The sequence below is a fragment of the Mus caroli genome, unplaced genomic scaffold (assembly GCF_978045245.1).
Source record: "Mus caroli unplaced genomic scaffold, Mus_caroli_1 scaffold_18, whole genome shotgun sequence".
Taxonomy (NCBI): Eukaryota; Metazoa; Chordata; class Mammalia; order Rodentia; family Muridae; genus Mus; species Mus caroli.
In genome coordinates, this window is record NW_028227273.1 from 59232264 (window position 1) to 59250638 (window position 18375).

The 18375-nt window shown below is 46.7% G+C and overlaps 1 protein-coding gene and 1 pseudogene across 1 annotated transcript; one reads left to right on the forward strand and one right to left on the reverse strand.

Moving 5' to 3' along the window:
- Nucleotides 1–1062: 1062 nt before the first annotated feature.
- LOC110284095 (stathmin pseudogene) lies at nucleotides 1063–2024 on the reverse strand (annotated as a pseudogene).
- Nucleotides 2025–5807: 3783 nt separating this feature from the next.
- LOC110312733 (butyrophilin subfamily 1 member A1-like) lies at nucleotides 5808–17752 on the forward strand. The gene is given in 11 exon segments (XM_021186578.3): nucleotides 5808–6203; nucleotides 7269–7364; nucleotides 8953–9303; nucleotides 10112–10393; nucleotides 10505–10705; nucleotides 10913–10933; nucleotides 11016–11042; nucleotides 12532–12558; nucleotides 15410–15436; nucleotides 15786–16376; nucleotides 16379–17752. Coding segments are annotated over 10 exon segments (1746 nt in total). The 5' UTR covers nucleotides 5808–6203; nucleotides 7269–7279; the 3' UTR covers nucleotides 16513–17752.
- Nucleotides 17753–18375: the final 623 nt, after the last annotated feature.

The window sequence follows — 18375 nt, forward strand, 5'->3', positions numbered from 1 at the left end:
TAAGCATAATTCCGGGATAGAATTGTAAGTCTTTAAGTTAGGAATGTGGAAGAGTGCTTCATCTAATTGATAAACATGATGGACTAGATGTTAATTGTCACATCTAATACTCTGTAATTTACATGATTATTATGGTTTTGTTCTATTTACTTCTGAGAGAAGAGGTTTTTCAATTGGACAGAAAAAGTGAGATGCAGGGGGTGGTTCTGATGCTTTGATGGGGAATCTGCAAGTGAACTCTGAAGGTCCTGTTTTCCAATTGGTTCTTTTTTTTTTTTTTTTAAGATTTATTTATTTATTATATGTAAGTACACTGTAGCTGTCTTCAGACACTCCAGAAGAGGGCACCAGATCTCGTTACCGATGGTTGTGAGCCACCATGTGGTTGCTGGGATTTGAACTCTGGACCTTCGGAAGAGCAGTCGGGTGCTCTACCCACTGAGCAATCTCACCAGCCCCCAACTGGTTCTTGATCTATCAATAAAGATGCTAGCTAGTCAGCCCGCACCTGCCATCCAGCCACTGTAGGCCCCCCAGCCTGCAGCCCATGTCTAGGGTCAGGAGCCCCTGACTGCCTCTACGCTGGGGGTGAGGGGTTCACCCCCAGGAGCAGAAGCTGATGCTGGGGGAGCGTCTGTTCCCATTTATCCAAACAATGCATTCAAATCTGGCTGGAAAAATTACAAGGATGCTGCTGGAAATGAACAACTCTGAGCTGCTGCACATGCTGGAATCCCCTGAGCCTCTCTGTTCTAAGGTGGATGAATAAGCTGTGGCAGTCCTGCAGGTTCATCAATCCAAGAAAGAAGCTGCCCAGAGGTGGGCACTGTTGCTGCTGCTACCTCTTAGACAAGAAAAAAGAGTCAAAAGCCAAATAACTCCTCATGGCATCCAGCTAAGGTCTGAAGATGTCATAGTTTGTCTGTGGCCCTCCACACCAAGAACCAAGTTGCAAATTCAATAGGTCATTTTGTATCAGGTCAATTATGAAGCACCTAGAAAATTGTAATTATAAGAATATATTCTCTGCGTTTGTTGTGGCCCAGATGATATTTTTTTTTAATAGCACTGTGCAGTTTATTAACCATTCAAGTACAGTAGCATCTGGTGAGATTGGGACAGAATTGGGATCGCAAAGTGAACAGATATTCAGCATCTAATGGGTTGGAAGAAGCCACTACGTACTCTTCACAAACGTCTTCCACAGTCAACACAGTACTAGCCATTAACCCAGCACACCGATTGTGCCTGAGTGGAAAAGATGCAACGAGAAAAATAGCTACATTAGAAAGACCAACACTTTAAAAAAGAGTAAAACACTTTCAGTTTCTCCCCTTGAGCCCCTAAAACATCTCACGGTCTGGATCTACCTATACGGTCCTACATCGGCGTCTAGATTATCTGTCAGGAGGGAAAGTAAATGACACTGGCCAGTACAGTCTTTGGATATTTAGGACGGGGTCAGGGAGAATGTCAGTTCTCGGGACAACTTAGTCAGCCTCGGTCTCATCCGCGGGGTCTTTGGATTCTTTGTTCTTCCGCACCTCTTCCACGTGCTTGTCCTTCTCTTGCAAGCGCTCCAGCTGGCCGCCATCTGCGCCTCCCGGTTCTCTTTGTTAGCCTCCATTTTGTGGGTCAGCTTCTCCTCTGCCATCTTGCTGAAGTTGTTGTTCTCCTCGATGGCTTTCTGGAGCACCTCCTTCTCATGCTCCCGCTTCTCCGCGAGCTGTTTCAAGACTTCTGCCTCATGAGACTTGCGTCTTTCTTCTGCAGCTTCTAATTTCTTCTGGATTTCTTCCAGAGAAAGGTCCTTCTTCTTTGGGGGGGAAAGGGGGAAATCGGGGACAGATTCTTTTGACCGAGGGCTGAGAATCAGCTCAAAAGCCTGGCCTGAAGCGCGCTTCTCCAGCTCTTTCACCTGAATATCAGAAGATGCCATGTCGAACAGAAGACAAGAGACTGGCTGTACACTCTACACAATCCACTGGCAAGGAAAGCCCTGCTTGGTCCGAGCCTCCTGGCCACACTCTCGATAATTTTTTTTCTATTGTGGGTTCTGTTTTTGCCCCATCTCAGAAATTGGTTTTGATGTACCCAAGACTTAAGTTTATCAATAAAGGAAATAAAATCTCTCTCTCTAAAAAAAAAAAAGGATGCTAGCTAATAGCCAGTGAGCTTGGCTGAAGAGGGGGGACTTCCAGTTTTCTTGCAGGGAGGCTAGCAGTGTCAGGGGAGGACAAAAGATGTGCCATGCATGGGGGTATGGGGGGTGGGTTGCGGAGAAGGAGCCATCAGCCATGTGAGATCACAAGAAGAAAGGCCATTGGCCCTTCCCCAATTGGACCTGGGGTAGCAGGTGAGATATTAGAAACATAATTAAGCTGAGGGCAGATTTAGGGGGCTGAACAAGGAGAAGGTAACTGAGCAACTGAAGGTGAGGGCAGATTTAGGGTGCTGAGCTTGGAGTGAAGCCAAGGAAGCATTAGAAGTACCCAGCAATTGAGACAATAAGGCAGGCTGATAATAAGCTAGTGTGTGTGTGTGTGTGTGTGTGTGTGTGTGTTTCATCTGCAGAGCTGAGGGAACCTGGGTGGGGCTGGTAGTGCAGTCCACACAGAGCTTAAAGCTGGGTAGCAAAATCCCCACTGTACAGATTGTTCTACTCCTCCAGGTATGCCCTCCATTTTTGTGTGTTATTTAATTCCATATGTCCTCAAATTGACTACCAAGAGTCACATCTGATACCAGTTTGCCAGAGTTATCCATGTATCACATTCATTGTCTCTATGCTACAAGTGATAGTGGTCAAAAGTCACCTGAAAATCAGCACTTGAGAGAAGCCTTTTACTGATCTCAATGCAAAAAATTCTTTATGTGGCTGGAGAGAGGTCTGAGTGGATAATAGTGCTTGGTGTTCTATCTTTCTTTTTCTTTTTTATAAGATTTATTTATTATATTTATATGAGTACACTGTAGCTGTGTTTAGTCATACCAGAAGAGGGTATAAGATCCTATTACAGATGGTTGTTAGCAACCATGAAGTTTCTGGGAATTGAACTCAGGACATTTGGAAGAGCAGTCAGTGCTCTTATTCACTGAGCCATCTCTCCAGCCTGTGCTTGCTGCTCCTGCTGTGGACCCTCGTTCTGTTCCCAGCACCCACATAACTATGCAGAAGTACCCATAGTTCCACTTCACCTGCTCCTAACACCCCCCACTGACTCTGTGAGCACCAGGCACACTTGAGATGCACATAAGGACATGCAGGCCAAACATGCTTCCACACTGAACAAGAATGAATCTCTGCAGAGGATCCTTCATCTGTTATTGGGTGTATAGGGTGGGCACACGTGTGAGTACAGTCAAGTGGGAACCTGTGTGCCCTGTCATGGCTCACACGTGGAGGTCACAGGATGGTGGTCAGGTCTGTTCTCACTCTCATGTGGGTCCATGATCAAACTCAGGTTGTCAGGCTTGGTGGCTAATGCTTTTTATCTATGTAATCATGATGTCACCTCTTGTTTTGCTGCTGATGTTTTCCTTTTTCTTTTCTTCTTTCTTTTTTCTTTCTTCCCTTCCTTCTTTCCTTCCTTCCTTCCTTCCTTCCTTCCTTTCTTCCTTCCTTCCTTCCTCTCATTTCCCTTTTTCTTTTTTCTTTTTGAGTAAAGAGCTCACTAGAGAGGTGGCCTGGAACTGGATGCATAGACCAAGCTGATTAAAACAGAGATCCTGTGTTCTACCATTGCTGTTATTAAAGATGTGTGCTGTGTTTCTCAGGGTCCAGAGTTTGAGACAGGGTTCACATAGCTCAGGCTGACCTTGAACTCACTATGTAGCTAAGGATGGCTTGAGTTCCTGTTCGTCCTGCCTCTACCTACTGAAATTTATGTTTATGTTTATGTTTACGGTTATTGTTGTATGCCGGCCTGCAGCCTACTTGAACCGGGTACACCTGGGAGGCAGGCTGGGGTTGAAAGAGACTTAGACAGCGAGAGGTTAATGGTGACCAAGACATGATTCTGTTCAAGGCTTGCCAATTTACTAAGAGAGTGTGCTTATAAAAGGGGAAGGCCCATCCCCCACCAGTCCATTCTTGGTGTCTGGAGCCAGCCTGTACATGATGTGCAGGATAGGATATTCCTCTGGAATATCTCAGGGGCCTCTCAACAGGTAGCAGTGTCTGGGAGAGAGCAGTGGCAGGTGAAAGAACAAAAGAGCCATCTAGGTGGGAAGGCTCCACCCTAGGTAATCTCCTTCTAGTGGCAGCAAGGTCAAAGTCTGGATCAGCCTGCTTCAGGCTGGGGGAGCCTACAGGTTATGGTTAAGATTGGTGTTGTTAGGGTTAGAGTTAGTGTTAGGGTTAGGGTGAGGGTTATGGTTAGTGTTAGGGTTATGGTGATGGTTAGTGTTAGGATTTGTGTTAGGGTTAGCGTTAGGGGTAGAGTTCTTTGGGTTCAGGTTTTGATTATGGTTAGGATCATTAGGGTTTGTGTTATTGATATGAGTAGTGTACACAGTGAAGATCATGGTTTTATAAGAGGAATCATCTCTGGCTTCTTTAGTAACAGCTATTGTCAATGCAGCTGGCTGTTACTTTGATGCCCTGTGAGAGACACATTGCACATCCCATCCAGGTTTCCTCAGCGTCCTCTAAGGCTCTCTGACCTCCTCCTGGTCATCGCCTTTGCCTGTCATCCCCTTTGGGAGGCTTAGGCTGGGACTCAGGAGGAGATAAGGTTTGTTATTGAAGAAGTATTAAAAAAGTATAGCAAAGTAAAAACAAAATTCGAGGCTTTTGAGCCCAGGCTTGGGAGTGTAGCCTTTGTGGCTTAGTGATCCAGGTGCTGGTCATAAAACAGATAGCGACATTCCTTCCTCCACCCACCCGCTTCCTGGGTTCAATTCAAAGAATGGCACCCTGACTATTACTGGAACCTGCAATGCAAATGTGCTATCTTTAGGGGCTCTTAGATTGTTAGGGGCTCTTGCTCTTAGAAACTGTCTTGAGAGATAACCTGACACTTGTGACTTTGTACTTCCTTGTGACTCTTAACTGGTATTTTTGGTATTTTACAACAACGCCCTCCCCACCTCCATGGGTTGTGGTTTCTTCCTTTAAATACCCCCTTACTCAGCTACTCGGGGTGCCATGGTCCTCTACCCCTGCGTGGTGTATGACCATGGGCCCTAGAGCGCTCTTGAATAAAAATCCTCTTGCAATTTGCAGCAAGACCGTTTCTTGTGGGTGATTTTGGGGTGTCGCCTCTCCTGAGTCAGAACGTGGGGGAGTCCTCACGTTGTGGGTCTTTCAGTTATCATCCAGGTACCCGGAGTCCAATGTCACTTGGCAGGTTCCTGCTGAGTCTGTGATATGGATGCTGGGTTTGTGCTGTGCTGGGGATGGGGCAGGGATTGTGCTAGAAATTACATGTTTCAGGAAAACATACCTTCCCCTCATCTTAGTAGTTACTGGAGCTAGATCTAAGCTCATGACACCATCTCTGTTTGGAGATGTGACAGGAGTTGATATAACTCTGTTGTGTGCAGACATGAGCTGCTCCTGATGCTTAAAATGGATTCAACAAAATTTTGTTGTCTTTTTTTTTTTTTTTTGTATCATCTTTTAACATTCTATAAAGTGTAGGTCTGAGAAGTCCCTCCATTGGACAAGGTGGGTAGTGGTGGGAGTAGGGGCGTGGTTGGGGAGGTGAGGTGAACCTTCACCTCTTCCTGGCAGAACCTCACATTCAGAAGGACCTTGCGCCCAGGTCACATTACTGTAGCTTTCAGTTTCCGTGGCTGAAACTCTAATTGCTCTGTTGGCTCAAAGGGCACTGCTTGAATAGGCAGTGACTCTGTTCCTGTTCCTGCCATCTCCTCTGCTGCTGTCTCTGTTGTCCTCATGGTGGACACTGTGCCTGCCCTGTCTCCACAGCTGCTCTCTCTGTAATCATCGTGGTCTCTGGAGAGGCTGTGACAACTTGAGTCAGGCTGCACTTCTTGTCTACTGCCCTAGAAACCATGATCCTGGACCTGAGGCAACCCAAGGCTGGCACTGAGGCGAGCAGAGCTTAGAGCTGTGAGAGCCTCTTGGAGAGGGGATGAAGTGTGAGAGGTGGATTTGGGGTCTGCTGGGTCCCCTTGGTCCTGAGCTGCTCCTGATGAAGTCACAGCCTTTCAAAGCTGGGGGCAAAGAGAAGCAGGTAGGTGGGCCCTGAAGACAGCTGGGGCCTGCAGAAGGAGCAGAGAGGAGATTATGCTGAGTGAGCTTCAGCAGGTCACCTCCCTGGTGTCTGAGCCTGGAGGCAGCTCAGAGCTCCCTATGTTTGTCCTTCTCAGGCCTTTGGCTCTCCCAGCCCCAGGTGGTTTGGGAAGAAAAGTGTTTTCTCCTTCTCTCTCTCTTTTTTCCCTCCACTCTATCTGGCCTGCTAGCTCAGGCTTGCCCTGAGCATTCCCCTGCTCAACACTCAACTGCCCCAGTCAGCCTGCCTGCTCTGGCCTGCTCTCTCTGACCCTGCACACTCTGGTCTCTCTCTTGTTCCTTTCAATTCTGTGTATACTCAGCTTGGTCATTATCACAGAGACTATGAGGATAAAGCTGTGCTGTGGGACATGTGTGTGTGGCACCTGCGGGGTCTGGGTGTAACCTGGAACCATGGCGGGGCTGGTCTGGGACAGAAGTGTAGACAATCTCCAAAACCAAAAGCCAGGACAAGGCATTTGTGATGGGTCTGTCAGCCTTCCTGGAGAACTGTGTGTCTCTGAAGATCCCTGTATGGGGCTGGCCACAGTTGTGGAGCCATAGAATAGAGTCCAAGCTATTCCCAAGGGAGAGTCATAGGCTCAATGTCTTAGGGTCACAGGCAGTTTGTGTATAACAGGGAGTTGGAATCATGGTGTCTACACTGGGTTCTCCTCAAGGCTCTGAGAAAGGAAGGACCTATAATTCTGGGTAGAGCTTGGCTGCCCCTGAGCTGGGGCTGAGGTGGGAATGAAAGGAATAGCTTCCTCCAAGTGACTTGTGTGTCCCCAGCTGCCCAGTCTTCTGAAGGTCTGAGAGGAGCCAGAGCCTGGCTGTTTGTCAGTGTTGGGTTGTGTGAAGCCTTCACACTGTGAGCATGGATGTGTTTTGGTCCTGAGGGCTGATCTCCTGCCCTGAGCAATGCTGTCTCTGAGGAGGGGTCCAAGATCTGGGTGGATCTGTCCTCTTACCTCATGCCGCAGGGTGTTGATCTGCCTGTCCTGTTTTTTTTTTTTTTTTTCTTCAGCTCTGCCGGACATGGAAAATCACCACAAACCCTCTCTGCTCTTCAATGTCTCCTGTCTGTTTGTCCTTACACAGCTGCTTAGCTGGGTGACCACAAGTGAGTCTGTCCTGTTCTGTCTTCCCATGTCTCCCTACAGTAGGTTTGAGCTGCCAGGTTCTCTGTTGGTCAGATGTCAAGAGACCCACAGAAATATGGTATCCAGAATTTTTTCCAGCTTTCCATTTAGAGTGTGTGAGTAATAAAAATATCAGAGGAGAATCTCTGGATCAGCCTTTGATAGGCTGACATGAATATCGTGAGTCCTTGGCCAGCCTGAGTTCCATAGGCAGACCCTACCTGGGGAGCATAGTTGGGATAGCCTTGGACTGGCAGTGTGCCTGGGGTGTGAGGAGCTTCAGAGGCCAGTGCTGGCTGAAGCAGAATGACTCAGGGAGAGAGAGGCAGGAGCTGTGATGGGGAGGACTGAGTTGGGAGCAGCCCTGGGGGCCTGGTAGTCCCTGGTGGGAAAAGAAGAGTCAGGACTGAGCCTTGAGCAGAGCAGGGACAGGCTTTGACTATATGTTAGGATCACAGAGGTGGGGCTTCAGAGACAGCAGATAGGTGTCCTGGTCTGTCCAGTGGCAGCAGTGTGCGAGATACAAATGGAACAGTACAGAGTGATAAGGAACTCTTGGGGCCACAGTGCCTGTGTCAAAGTCCTCCAGTTTAGAGGGCCAAGGGTTCACAGAGTGAGGCAGACAACCTTCCTTTTTTATCAAGAAGTTATCGGGCACCTGGAATCAGGTGGCTTTTTCAGAGAAGTATCCTTTGGCTGTGTATGTTTTATTTAATGTGTTTGGGCATTTCCCCTGAATGTATGTCCGTGTAACAAACACCTGTATTCCTGATGGCCTCAGAATCCAGAAGGGAGTTTCAGGTAGTCATGATCCATCCTGTGGGTGCTGGGAATTGAACCTGCATCCTCTAGAGGAATCTCTTGTATCTTGATTGCTCAGCCATCTCTTTAGCCTCAGCTCTATCTTTTAATATTCAAATTATTCAGAGGACATAGAGTTTGGCTGATAATGGGACTTAGGATTGGGTGTTGGAACTTCCCTGGATCTTGTACTTGACCAGGCAGTTACACCCGTGTCAACCCAGGTGTGGCCATATAACCAATTGTGTGAGCATCTGTAGTGAACTTTATAAAGTTATGTCTTTTTTTTTTTTTTTTTTTTTTTTTTTTTTTTTTTTTTTGGTTTTTCAAGACTGGGTTTCTCTGTATAGCCCTAGCTGTCCTGGCACTCACTTTGTAGACCAGGCTGGCCTCATACTCAGAAATCTGACTGCCTCTGCCTCCCAAGTGCTGGGATTAAAGGTGTGTGCCACCACTGCCAGGCTAAATTTATGATCTTGAACCCACCCAAACATACTGAGGCTAGAACTCTCAGTGAAGAGTTAGTTCCCTGAAATGCATCTGGTGACCAGGTACATGCAAGCTGGAGAAAGAATACACAAGGGATTCCTTCATGGAAGGGTCTGTGGTCAGGGACACAGGCAGAAGAGATTTTGGTTTTGTTTTGTTTTACATCATTTATGGGGTGCACTGCTAGGTCCAAAGGTAACTTGTATATTAGTTTCAGAGTGTGTTCTCTGCATCCTCCGGTGTCTCTCCAGCTTCTCACTGCTACATCTGTGTCCACAGAGGAGTTCCTGGTCTTTGGTCCCTCAGACCCCATTGTGGCTGCACCAGGTGGGGAAGCCATCCTTCCCTGCTCCGTGATTCCAGCCATGAATGTGGAGAACATGGAGGAGTTGAGGTGGTTCCGCAGCAGATTCTCAGAAGCAGTACTTGTCTATCGGGACCAAGAGGAGCAGAAAAGAGAGCAGATGCTTGAGTATTCACAGCGCACCTCTCTGGTGAAGGACCAGTTCCATCAAGGCACAGCTGCTGTGAGGATCCAAAATGTCCGTGCATCAGATAGTGGGCTATACATCTGCCACTTCAAACAGGGAGTGTTCTATGAAGAGGCCATCTTGGAACTGAAGGTGGCAGGTTGGTTAACTGATCATGGTTCTAAAAACCTTAGGTGACCTGTGTGTGGGAGGAAACTGAGGGTTCGTGTCACTCAGCCCCTTATTTTATTTTATGTTTTGAGAGAATTTCTCATGTTTGCCAGACTGTCCTTTAGCTTGCTGTGCCGTGCTGGGCTCACAGGGGTGCTCTTGTCTCTCATTTTTATCTCTACTCATTTCTAGTTTCCCATTTTGAGACGAGAAATGGGTAGTGAATTCCTACATAGATAATTCAACTCAAATTGTAGGTGGATGCCCTAAAATGTGCTGTGTCTAGTTCTGTGGGTTAGGGATCCTGTCAGTGTTATGGAAATAATAGTGGTTGGAATGTATCATTTAGAGGGGTCGGCAGGAAAGTCACTGAGTGTTAGTGAGCAGTCAGTGAGAAATGGTGGTCAATGCTAAAGGCAAGTGATGGAGGGGAGGAAGGAAGGATGCTCAAGGTCAGTTTTCCCTGAGAGGACAGCTGGGTGTGGGCCTGCCATGAGGGTCACAGCTGTGTGGATAATGGACAGATAGAGTGCTGGTTCCCACCTCAGGCTCCTGTGTTCAACTTCCTTCAGGTTCCTCAGGATCTTGTGGTTGACAAAGGAGTGGTCTGTTCCCCACAGTGTGCTCTCCTATCTTTCCTGTCAGGCAATAGGGGCCCAACCTAGTCCCAATGCAGGAATGCCTTTCCCCTTCAATTCCCATCTGTCCTGTGAAAGGTTCCCATCTGTCACATAGTTGCTCCTGGGGTCCCTCAACCTAAAGTGGGTTCCAGGGTGTTCACATCTGTTCTCCTGCAGCGATGGGCTCTGTCCCTGAAGTGCACATCAAAGGTCCAGAAGACGGTGGAGTGTGTGTTGTGTGCATCACCTCAGGGTGGTACCCAGAGCCTCAGGTGCATTGGAAAGACTCCAGAGGAGAGAAACTCACAGCATCCTTGGAGATCCACAGTGAAGATGCTCAAAGACGGTTCAGCACAGAGACCTTGCTGGTGGTGAGAGATAGCTCTGTAAGGAATGTCACCTGCTCTACCTTCAATCCTATCTTGGGCCAGGAGAAAGCCACAGCCATGTTCCTCCCAGGTGAGAACTGTCCCTTACTTCTTCAGAGCCCAGAATGTGTGGCCTTCCTGGAGTGTTCTGGGCTGTCTCTCCTCAGGGTCACTCATTACTGGCTCTCTGCCTGGGCCACAGAGCCCTTCTTCCCCCAGGCCTCTCCCTGGAAGCCAGCTTTTCTTGTGACCCTGACCATGATGGGACTACTAGTCTTAGGGACAAGCTATCTTCTCAGAAGGGAACGTTCTGCAAGGCTGAAGGTGCAGCAGGAAACGGTGAATTTTCAGCACGAGATGGATGAGTCACTGAAGACAAAGGAGGATGCTCTGAGGACTGCTAGTAAGTCACCATAGCAGTGAAGGACAGGTTCAGAGTCCCAAGGAGGGCCCAGTGTTCTGGGATCAGTGTAGGTGGAAAACAACATCCAGAGAGGACAGCTGGAGTCCTTTGGGTCAGGTGGCCTGTAGTTCAGAGAATCAGAAACCCAAACTGTGTTTCCTTTCTTCCTCTCAAGTGTACAGACTCTCTCTCCTCCCTGTTTTTCAGGCGCACTCATGGTGGAGCATGGTGAGTCCTGCTTTTCCTCCTGAGCCCTTTGGTCCCCTTAGGATCAGAGTAGATCTCTTGACTCCTGTGTGTTGCTTTTCAGCTGGAAGGAAAGCAGCTTACATGGCAGGTGAGTGACTGCCCCTGTGTCCCATGGTTCCATGCGTGTTCTTTCCTTGATTCTAGGCAGAGTGGCTACCCTTTCTGGGGACAGAATTGGAATTTTCTGGAAGGTGGAAGCCTGGTGTTTAGGCTCCATCTGATCTCTGCGCAGAGCTGGAAAATGTGTGACTCTTGGGTTTGTCCTGTTTCCTATGTTGTAATCCAACCACTTCCTGATACTTTCATTGCTCCCTCAGGGCCCAGTAGCTCTCAACGTCTGTCTGCACCTGGGACCAGACTGCAGTGTTAACATTTCTCTAAAGAAAGTGTTTTAATTAGATTTCTATTACGTAAGAAACTAATGTAATTTGGGGAGGGAAAGGTCATTTGTTGTACACATTTTCAAATCATAATTTGTTAATGGGGAAAACCAGGACTGCTTCCTTGTTTGCTCCCAATGGCTTTCTCAACTGTCCTGCTGGCCGACTCCAGGACCACCTGTGTAGGGTGGCACCGCCCACAGTGGACAGGCCCCTTCTATATTAATCAATCAAGAAAACCCTGCTGCCTTGCCTACAGCCAGTCTATTGGAGGTATTTTCTCAGCTGAAGCTCCCTCCTGTCAGATGACTGTAGCTTTTGAAAATTGACAACACCTAGCCAGCAAAAGAGGTCACAGATGCAGGAGTACGACCTGCACCCATTCCCCAGTCATCTTCCACGGTTCTGCCCACTTAGTTACTGAAGGTGTTGATCAAGGTGATGGGTAGAGACTTGGGTTGTGTCCCTCAGTGGGAAGGAGATGGGAATGTTCGTGCTCCTGGTATAGGTGTACCTGGCTTTGGAGTTGTTTCAGTTGAGGAACACTGGGTGCTTTTCTCACGAATTCACTTCATATCCACACTTATTATACACATTCTATTCTTCAGCCCACCTCCAAATACACCTTCTAAGAAAAGAGTTGATGCTTGGTTTGGTAACAGTGAAGCTGAATAATTATAGAATTGTAGTGTGATTACTACTCCTATTATTATTTTCCTTTTTGAAGTAGATGCAGCTATTTTTTTTTTCAACCAAAAGCCACACAGAAGGGCTGGAGAGTTGGCTAAGTGGTTAAGAGCACTGTGTGCACATCCAGAGGGCCTGAGTTCAAGTCCCAGCAATCACATGGTGGCTCACAGCCATCTGTAATGGGATGTGATGTCCTCTTCTGGTTTGCAGGTGTACATACAAATAGAGCACTCATACATGTAAAATAAACACATTTTAAAAAACGATTTCAAAAAAAGCCATACAGATCAGGGGATAGTGGGGGAACTTACCTTACAATGCCATCGGTTCATGTGCAGTTCTGGGGATTTCTCATAATACTCGGGTGCTTCTGAATCTTTCAGGGGCCCATTCCTTTGGATCCACTTTCCTCCTAGGCAAAGCCTCACTTTTAGAATGGATAGGGAAAGGTTAGCTTTGAGTGGGGCTTTTCTGATTGGGTTCTCACCAGAGTGTGTTCATTTTCAGCCTGGAAGAAAGCCCAGCTGTATGCAGGTATGTGACTTCTATAGATTTCTCCCTTCTGGGCAGAGCCCTGTCTCAGCTAGAGTTTCTCCTGCTGGAATGAAATATCAAGACCCAAGCATTTCCTCAAGGAGTAAAGTGTTTACTTGGCTCACACTCCCAGTCCCTCTTCACAGCAAGTCAGTGCAGGAACTCAAGCAGGCAGGAACCTGGAGGCAGGAGCTGTGGCAGAGGCCATGGAGGCCTGCTGCTTGGCGGATTGCTTCCTGTGGCTTGCTCAGTTTCTTTTCTCCTACATCTTACAACCAATTGCCAAGGGATGACAGTACCCACATGGGCTGGGTCCTCCCACATCAATCACCAGTCAAGAAAATGTCCCACAGACTTGCCTACAGGCTGGTGCTATGGAACCATTTTCCCTATTCAGGTTCCTTGCTCCCAGATGACCCTGTCTTGTGTCAAGATGACATAAAAGCCAGCAGGAAGTAGTTGTCATTCTCTTGAGCTGTCAGAAACAGTGACTACCCAATGGAGACCTGCACAGGACAGGGCCCATTAGGAGGCAAGAGCCACAAAGGTTTCCTTCCCTCTTCCCAAGATTCTTTCTTTGCCTCCCTGTCCCTGTCTCTGTCCCTGTCTCTGTCTCTGTCTCTGTCTCTGACTCTGTCTCTGTCTCTGTCTGTGTTTGTCTGTGTCTGTCTGTCTGTCAGTGTCCTTGTATCTTTGTGTGAATGTTGGCATGAGTGTAGACATCAGAGGGCAGCCTGTAGAAGCCATGCTTAGTCTCGCTCAGTACAAGCACCATTACCTGCCCTGTCCTCTCAGTCACCTTCTCTGTGATTTATACACTGTTAATGGCGGCGTGAGGAAGGTCTTCTGATCATGTCCTTCCCCAAGTGATTCTGCAGACATTTAATGGCTATTGGTGACAGAGATTTTTTTTTTCCCTTAATTACTGTGGTTGCTCACCTGTGGCTGGCGTTACTATGAGGAACTCTAATTGAGCTGATCGTTTGTTTCCACAAACTGTACTGGGGTGGAGTCTTCTCTTTGGTCTGCCCTTGGCATGCCGTCGGTGTGACTAGACATTTGTTCATCTCCCCAGCAGGAGTGTGTGCAACTGTGGTTGTTGTGTTTCCCTGAGATCTCTTTCTTCAGCTTCTGTCATACTCTTCTCTGTCAGTTTCTATTCCTGCTGCCCCAGGATGAGTTAAATTTCTGTTGTCCCTGTCACTGCAGCAGCCTCCATAGAAGACTGCAGGGCTTCCTCTTGAGACTCACAGAATACATTCTGGGTTTGTCTACTGTCAGAGTCAGCATGGCCCAGTCTGCAGCCATCTAGATCAGTGCACAGTTTGTAGGTGCAGGGTTAGTGGGGAGTTCAGCTGCTAGCAGAGACTGTGGAGGAGGCCATGGCATCCTTGTGAATCAGAAGTGCTGCTTTCAGAAGATTCCAGAAGTCAGCCTAGGAGGTTTGGGAATCAGGTCTCCCTAAGATAGTCTTTGTCTCTGTGTCCTCCTTAAATTTGGGGTTTCTGTGCTTTTGTCTCAGTTATGGGTTCCTTTTCTTTATTGTCCTCTGGTCTATTGGTGTTCTCTGTCTCTCTGTCTGTCTGTCTGTCTCTCTCTCTCACACAAACTATCTCTCTCTTTCTCCACCTACCCCTCCTTTTCCCTCTCCTTTCTTTCCAATACTCTCTGACCCGTTTCTCTCTCTCTTTTTCTACACTCATGCACATACACACACACACCCTCTGTCTCCTCTCTGCTTGGCATTTGGTCCCTTTTGTTTCTTTCTTCTGAGACCACAGATACTCAGGGATTGGGCATTTAGACCTTGAGTTCTGATTCTGGGGACCAGTGCCTCCAGGATGTTTAGGGCCTTGCTGGGGCATGAATGATCCACTTGAAATCACACTCAACTTCCTGTGATGGTTGTATTAGGGAAACCCATATTCGAGTTAGAATTGCTCATAGACATTATCTCTCTTTTTTAAAAAGATCTACCTACCTGCCTATCATCTATCTATCTATCTATCTATCTATCTATCCATCCATCCATCTTTCTATTTATCGATCTATCCATCCATCCATCCATCCATCCATCCATCCATCCATCCATCCATCCATCTGTTTATTTATACTGTGAATGAGTTTTTCATGAATGTGTATCTGTGTGTCATCTGTATGCCTAGTTCCCTTCATGTTCAGGGGAGTGTGTAATTCTCCCAGAACTGCAGTTACAGATGGTCATGAGCATCCATGAGAGTGCTGGGAACTGAAGCCATGTCTTCTATAAGAGCTCCAGTGGTCTTGGACTTTCGTTTGCTTGTTTTTCTGTTTTCAGTGAGAGGATGCTTCTCTGCCTTTAGTAGGGATGGGTGTTAGGCCTCACTCTTCAAGTTCTTATTGGAGGTCTGTAGCAGATGTGTATGTGTGTATGTATATGTGTTTTTATGTGTATCTGTCTCCCTGTGTGTGTGTGTGTGTGTGTGCATTTTAGGTCCCTTTGTTTTTGTGAGTGTGTATGTATGTATGTATGTGGATGTGTGTGTGTTTATGTGTATCTCTCTTTCCTTCTGTGTGTGTTTATGTGTGTGTTTTATGTCTGTGTATGTCTGTCTCAGTTTATGTGTGTATTTATGTGTGTATATATGTGTGCTGTCATGTGTATTGCATCTCTTTCTCTGTGTATGTATATGTGTGTGTTTATGTGTATATCTCTCTCCTTCTGTGTGTGTGACAAGTGTATTGTCCCCACAACTCCCCACCACTTCCACTTCAGAACCCCAGAAAGTCCGTGTTTCTGAAGACATTTTCTGACCACCAGATGGGTATATAGTCTCTGAAACCCCTCACATGATCTGTATTTCTCTTGTAGATTGGCGCAAGGAACACTTCCGGGCCTGTGAGTGACTCTGGGTTCCTTAGGGACACTCCTCCTGTGATTCCCATGGCTCTGGTCTCTCCTCATCTCTGTGGTGACTCAGATGTTGATGGCTTTAGTGGTGTGGATGGCAGAGGTGACAGTTACTAAGCTGGACTCCTTCTCAAGTGCCTTGTTATCTTGTTACCTCTAGTTTGGGTTTTCTTCCCTCCCTCTGCTTGGAAGACCTGGGTTTGAGCCACAAGGCTCTTATGTGAGGAACTTAAACCCCTAGAATAAGCCTAAGAGGTTTTGAGATGGATGTGGAGGCAGCTGTAGCCTTTTCTGGGTACTGGACAGGACCACTTGTGATTGGTAACTCTCTCTACAGGGACTTTCACTCTGGATCCAGCCTCTGCCCATGCCAACCTTGCCATCTCCCAGGATAGGCTGAGTGTGACCCGGAAGGATTTCACTATGTGCTTGGAGGACCTCTCCAGTGTGTTAGGCAGCAGAGGCATCTCTTCTGGAAGACATTACTGGGAGGTGAAGCTAACAAACGGAGAAGGCAGCAAATGGATTCTGGGGGTCTGTAGGGAAGGTGTGGACAGGAAAGATTTTTATTTTGAGACTCCAGGTAAGGGGTTTTGGACTGTGGGGCAGTCTAGTAGGGGATATTGGGCCTATACTGACTCTGGGAGGGATTCATTATCAGTCAGGCAAGCCCCGAAGACTGTGGGGGTGTTTGTGGACTACACTAAAGGTGATATCTCCTTCTATAACATGAGTGACAATTCTCACATGGTCTCCTTCAAAGAGGATTCTTTCTATGGGACTCTTTTTCCATACTTCAGGCTTAGGACTGGAAATGTTTCAATGATTATCAACTCCATGACATGTTTGTCTGAGGGGGAGGAGGGAGAAGAGGGGAGGAGAGGAAGGAAAAGAAGTAAGAAGGGGAAGAGGGAAAAGAGGGGGAAGAAGTTATTTTGCTTCCTTTGATGGAGTCTCTGAGTTCTGCAGGGGAGGGCCTGGTTCCAGGCTCTTGTGTTGTGGACTCTCTCCCAGGGGAAGTCTCTCCATTCCTCCAGCATGCTAGGATCTCTCTGTTCCCATAGTGTGGACCCTGCCTAAGTCTTCAGTGTGAATCCTTGTAGGAGTGTAGAAGCCACAGGCCAAATCCTGCATGGGTCCTGGAAGGGCCTGGAGCCTTGACCCCCTGCTCTTCAGTCTGACTTTGAGGCTGTGGCTGTGGTGGCAATGAGGTCATGCTTTGTGTCAGATAGTGCACGATAAGTCCTGACTATTGTTTCAGCTGGTGTAAAACAGGCCGCTTTGAGCTCTGGGAAGGCATTTTCCTCCTGGTGGTAAATAGCATTTTAATTTTTTTCTTTTCCATTTGGCACGAAATAGACCAAGGGCTGAGTGGACATTGATTAATTTGTTCATCTGGCCATGGGCACCTAGGTCTATTCTATGTCTTGGCTCTTGTGACCGGTGTTGTAGTGAGTTTGGGGGAAGAGATGTTTGACACATGATTTCCTGACTTCTACATTTGTTCTGGTGATGAGATTGCTGGATCCTAGATAGTTCCTCGAAGTGGACCTCCTCAGTGGATAATGACCTGTCTGTCCATCCATCTCCATGAACCTGCCTTATCATTATATTAGACCTGTCTTTTGATTCTTACATAAATTATTTGATTTTTATACGTGAGTCCCTCTCTTACAGAATTACACATATAACTACAAAAATTAAATCATATTTTATAAAGGTTGGCCTCATGTATTTTAACTTCTTATTGTTTAGTTGTCTATTATCTATCTATCTATCTATCTTTTAAAGAGAAGATCTCACATAACACAGGCTGGCTTGGAACTCTCTTTGTAGATAAGTGTCATGGTTTGAATGAAAACATCCCCCATACATAGAAGTGTTTGGATTGTTGGTCTCCAGTTGGCTGTAGTGTTGGGGTAGGTTTGGGACACATGTCCTTGATGAAGTGTGTCACTGGGGTTGGATTTGAAGCTTCAAACCAGGGCATCACTTCCAGACTGCTCTCTCTGTTCCTGCTGCTCCAGGTACTGGGTTACAGCTCTGTCATTCTGGAGTACTGGGTGTAATCCTCAGGTTGTAAAACAAAACAAGAACAGCCAAAATATACAGCTTTATCAACTTAAATCATTTTTCATTTAATATATTCAAAATTTATCAATAATTTTTTTCTCACAGTGAGAAGTGAAAAATCAACTATGACTCAAACTGGATTAAACTGTTTTTGTGTGTCCCGTAAATATTTATATTTAATGTAATTTTATATTAAATGTTTATGTTTCATGTAAAATATCAAATAGTACTTTGTGGTGAGTAAAAATTGTGAGAGTCTCAATTTTCTGTATCTATTAATAAAGTTTTATAAGAACATAGTGGCATTCTCTTATTTGTATAGTCTGTATGACTTATGAATTAGTTAGGGTTTTACTGTTGTGAACAGACACCATGACCAAGGCAAGCCTTATAAAGGACAACATTTAATTGGGACTGCTTACAGGTTCAGAGCTTCAGTCAATTACCATCAAGGCAGGAGCATGGCAGTATCCAGGCAGGCATGGGGCAGGAGGAGCAGAGAGTTGTACATCTTCATCTGAAGGCTGCTAGTGGAAGACTGGTTTCCATGCAGCTTGGGTGAGGGTATTAAAGCTCACACCTACAGTGACACACCTACTTCAACAAGGCCACACCCCCCAAATAACGTCTCTCCACGGGCCAAGCATATACAAATTATCACATGTTGTGCTCACCTCGTCTGGCAAGGAAAAACGCAACACGGTCGGATTCTTCTCAAAAGCTTTATTGCAGGAACACCTCGATGGTACGGGAACTCTGGAAACCCAGGGAGGACTGCTTATATACACCCCAGCACTGGGGAGAGCTATGTGTCCTCCTGGGATTGGTCAGTCTGCTGGCACTTTAATTTATAT